This window comes from Sphaeramia orbicularis, chromosome 15 (assembly GCF_902148855.1).
Source record: "Sphaeramia orbicularis chromosome 15, fSphaOr1.1, whole genome shotgun sequence".
In the NCBI taxonomy this organism is placed as follows: domain Eukaryota; kingdom Metazoa; phylum Chordata; class Actinopteri; order Kurtiformes; family Apogonidae; genus Sphaeramia; species Sphaeramia orbicularis.
Window position 1 is genome coordinate 435088 of NC_043971.1, and position 4738 is coordinate 439825.

The 4738-nt window shown below is 45.7% G+C and overlaps 1 protein-coding gene across 1 annotated transcript; it reads left to right on the forward strand.

Annotated features, from left to right (window-relative positions):
• The first annotated feature begins 836 nt into the window (after positions 1–836).
• LOC115434207 (protein phosphatase 1 regulatory subunit 3C-B-like) lies at positions 837–3887 on the forward strand. The gene is made up of 3 exons (XM_030156013.1): positions 837–1216; positions 1751–3028; positions 3059–3887. Exons 1-2 carry the CDS (start codon positions 852–854, stop codon positions 2760–2762), a joined length of 1377 nt encoding a protein of 458 aa, XP_030011873.1. The 5' UTR covers positions 837–851; the 3' UTR covers positions 2763–3028; positions 3059–3887.
• The last annotated feature ends 851 nt before the right edge of the window (positions 3888–4738 follow it).

Genomic DNA, 4738 nt, shown 5'->3' on the forward strand with positions numbered 1-4738 from the left:
ACATTTACAAACTATCCAAACTAAAAGGATGTGAATAACCTGAAAAAAGAAATTTGTTACGAAATATAAGTACAATTTTATCAACATTCTGCCTGGACTTATCATTTGTCCATGTGCATTATGGATCAGATCTACAAAGTCGCTTTGGAAAAAAGCGTCTGCCAAATGCATAAACATAAAGACACAAAACATTTAGTAACGGACAGAATATTGTTAAAATTGCACTTCATTTTCTTTAGACATTTCAGGTTGTTCATATTTGTTCAGGTTATTCACATTTTATTATTAAAAGATAGTTTGTAAATGTAAATGTTTTCATAATTTAATGTTTTTTGCACTGAATCAAAGAGAAAAAATTGGTGTTGTTATTTCATCCCATGGGCCGGTTTAGGCCCCCGGGCCACATGTTTGACACCTGTGCACTAAAACAAACAGAACATTTGTGTTTGTCTTTATTTCTAGGTTATTCTGATGGTATTTTACTGGTTCTGACCCACTTTAGATCACACATCTGTATGTGGAACCAGAACTCCCATGACTTTGACACCTTTGATCCTTCATTTCTTCAGTGTAATTTCTGCATTTCACAAATTCATCCCACGCGCCGGATCGGAGCCTTTTGTGGGCGGAGTTTGGAGTGTCATGTTTGACTCCTGTGCATTAGTGTTATCATCATCATCCCGGCAGTCGTCTGTGTCACTATTATTCTAATTAGGTCCGTTTTTCTCAGAAAAGGGGATAAAAATAGTGTTCAGAGGGAATCCCATTCATGCTGCTCTGCCGTTCACCACCAGGGGTCTGTCACGCTTCTCAAATAGCAGCTGAGGCACCAGGCCAAGGCCTCCCCAGCCATGAGAGGCCCAGGACGGGGCCTATCAGCTGGAGCCAGGCCAAGGCAAGCGCTCTGCCATTGGCTGGCACTGGATCCCCGGTCCTTTCTCATTGGCTGGCTGCAAAACCATGTGACCGAATATGCAAATTGTCTCTATGTGGCAGTTGAAATCCCTGAGTGCAGACCAACCCTCTGCACTGAAAGGCAGGAGGGAGGAAGGAAGGAAGGCAGAGAGAGAGAGAGACGGAGGTGGACGAAGAAAGAAGGGGGAGTGACGCAGCATGCACTGTTAGAAAAGAACGACTTCAGGCAAAAAACTGACGACCGGAACGCAGACCGCCTCTGTTTGGACCCCTTTAATCTGAAATCCATGAGTGCTGCAAGGTAAGGATTAACGGGGGCAGTTTGTAACATTTGGAAAAAGGATCAATTTGTTAAAAAAAAAGTATGAAAAGGGTTTTCCTTGAAGTTATTTGTGATTTGTCGCAGATTAATAATGTCCTGCATTGTTCAATCTTTGTAAAACCGGTAGAAAACTCGACGTTCCGAAGGCCTGTTTTTGCAAAACCAGAATAAAAATGAAAGTTTTGGACGATTGTGTTTGTAAAAACAAAAGGAAACTCAATGTCCTGCATGAATGTCTTTGGAAAACCACAATGAAACTCGGTTTTCTGGATTATTGTCTTTGAAAAACCGGAAAATAGCCCGAGCCCTGCATGGGGCAACCAGAAAATAGCCCGAGCCCTGTGTGGGTAGGGCCTTGTAAAACCCAGATCAAACTTCCTAACTAAGCTTTAAAGTGTCATGTTTTTTTATTTGATGAAATTCCATCGAGTCAAAAACTGTAAACTATTCTAACATCTCTAACCACCCCCACCCCACCCTTTTTTTTTTCTTCCTCCTCCTCCCCTTCTTCAGTGTCCTCAGGTCTTTCAGTCCGTCAGCGATGCCAGGCCCAGTGATGCCGATGGACGTGGCCATGAGGTTTTACATCAGCCACTCTCCGCCCCCTCTGCGAGGCTTCCTCAGCCCCTACGAGGACCTTCAGAGGGCCAAGACCAGAGCCACCCAGTCCAGCAGCCTCAGCCAGCAGCAGCGCTACAAACCCCTGAGGCCGTGTCTCAGCAACCAGCAGAAGGCGGCGGACGACAACGGCGGCGGCGACTGCGTGGGCTGGAACAACAACAGAACCAGCAAAAAAAGAGTCGTGTTCGCAGACATGAAGGGAATGTCACTGACCGCCATCCACGTCTTCTCCAAGTTTGACGACGAGTCGTATCAAAGCAAGAAGACCAGGGAGGTCTCAGAGGACCTGCAGTTCGACATGACGGACCTGGAAACGGCCGCTATGGATTTAAAGATCAGCACGGTCCGCAGCCTGGCGCTAGATTTTAAGCAGCCGTCGGCCGACTACCTGGATTTCCGGAACCGACTGATTCAGAGCTCGGTCTGCTTGGAGAACTGTTCTCTGCAAGAGCGCTCGCTGACCGGAACCGTCAAGGTCCGGAACATCGGCTTCGAGAAGTCGGTGCAAGTGCGGATCACCTTCGACTCGTGGGCCAGCTTCACGGACGTGGAATGCACCTTCATGAACAACGTGTACGGCGGCCAGGACAGCGACACCTTCGCCTTCGTCCTGGAGCTGCCGGCCTACGTCCAGCCGCAGAACCGGGTCGAGTTCTGCATCTGCTTCAAGGTCCAGGGACAGGTTTTTTGGGACAATAACGACGGCAAGAACTACTCTCTGAAGCACGTCGGTTGGCACGGGGAGGAAGTGAACGCCGCACCGGCCTCGCCCGAGCACAAACACGGCAGCGTTAAGGTGTTGGACTTGGACATCGACCAGTTCGGAAGCCCGCGCATGTCCAACGGACTGTTTCCCGGCTGGCAGAGCTGGGGTCAGATCGATACCAGCGTGCCTTATTGGTGAACGCCAACTTGCACTGGAATGAGATAAGAGACAGCAACGGGGGCATTCAGTACAAACCCAGGTGTGGGTCTGAGCGTCGACTGGACTGGACTGGCTGGAGGCCAGGAACTAGACTGAAGCAAACAACCTGTGCTTTTTTTAGCAGAGGGAAGTGCACGAACTAGACACAAAGTTAACTGTAACATGTTCAACTGACCTGCTTTGGCTGGAACCTGGTCACTTGACCGCAAAGACTTGATGGTCTGTGGCTGGAGGGGGGGTGGAGGGTGTGTGTGTGTGTGTGTTGGGGGGGTCAGGGACCTGCAGTGTTCCCTGTATTAGTCTTCAAAAAAACAAACAAAAAAATCCAAGTGCCTTCTCAAAGTGCCTGCCCGTGATGTTCCAGCCTCGTCGTACAAGCCCCGCCCACATGCACTGATTGACACATCCCTCTCAAATGTGATCTATGTAAACTGCAGACGGGGAAACGAGGCGCTTCTGGTTCTGGTTCTGGTTCTGGTTCTGTCCTTCATATTGAAGGGAAAGTACGGGCAGTGCACGGTAACAACCAGCCCATTCACTTCTCATATGTACAAAATGCACACTAAGCTTTCGCACCTTCGCAGCCCAAATTCTGTCACATGATCCAAAGCGTCCTGGAGTTCCCGGTCGGAGTCGCGCGGCCCGTTCTTTCCCTCCTTGTACGTCGTACACGTCTGAAGAAAAGAAAAGAAAAGTGCGGTTGTTGTAATGTCGGTTGTTAATGTATGAAGTAACTGAGCTGCTATCGACGTCAGAAGGACTGTGCATGTGACGCGTCCTGGCCTGAAGGAGGACGTTCTATTGGTCGGTTTTCTGTGGTTTGGGTATGTCAGGAACAGGGGAAAGGGGGAGGAGCTAAAGACCCCAGTGGTTTGGATACTGTTTGTTTTCACAAGTGCAATTCAGTGGTGAGTGTACAGTATGTGTGGCTGGAATGGACATGTTCTTTTCATTTCTACAAACTTTTTTTCTTTTTTCTCACTGTGATGATGATGATGATGATGATGATGATGATGGTCTGTGTCCCAGCATTCTGTGTTCCACTTGAAGGTGTGTGTCCAAGTCAGTCAGAAATAAAGACATTTCTATATATTTGTGCTATAACTTCTACGACTCCTGTTGTTCCTTTTTATGGCAAGGTGCTCTGAAAAAAAAAAAATATATATATATATATATTTATATAAAATTTAACCTCCTGTGACCCAGGAAATGTCAGTAAAGTACCAGCTTTTTTTTGTTTTTTATTCAATCAGTGTTGTCTATATTGGAAACATCAGGATGCAACAGTTTGTTCAGATGCAGTTTTTAAAATTTTGATAGAATGTCCTTTGTGGTGGACATTTTTCTTTTTTTTGTACAAAGTTGTGAAACTCTTGTCCATAAATTTGGACAAAAAACCCACAGCTGGGTCTGAGGAGGTTAAAACCACCCCAAAACCACTTAAAAACCACCTAAAAACAACTTAAAAATCACCCAAAAATAACTTAAAACCACCCAAAAGCAACTAAAAATCCCCCAAAACAACTTAAAACCACCCCCAAAACAACATAAATCACCCAAATATAACTTAAAACCACCCAAAACAACCTAAAACCACCCAAAAACAACCTAAAACCACCCAAAAACAACTTAAAATCACCCAAAACAACTTCAAAATCACTTAAAACCACCCTCAAAAATAACTTAAAACTGCCCAAAACAACTTAAAACCACCCCCAAACAACATAAATCACCCAAAAATAACTTGAAATCACCCAAAAGAACTTAAAAACCACCCAAAACCACTTAAAAACCACCCCCAAAAACACCTTAAAACCAGCCAAAACAACGTAACCTCCTGTGACCCAGAAAATGTCGGCAGTGCCAGTTTTTGTAGTTTTTTCTTAAATCAGTGTGGTCTGTGTTGGAAACATCCTGATGCAGCAGTTCGTTCAGGTGCAGTTTGGAACATTTGG

Excerpts from the sequence above, each read along its gene's own strand:
- LOC115434207 (XM_030156013.1), top strand. The coding sequence starts at position 852 with ATGAGAGGCCCAGGACGGGGCCTATCAGCTGGAGCCAGGCCAAGGCAA. Across the intron at positions 1,217-1,750 it reads AAATCCATGAGTGCTGCAAG|TGTCCTCAGGTCTTTCAGTC; the intron begins GTAAGGATTAAC and ends CCCCTTCTTCAG.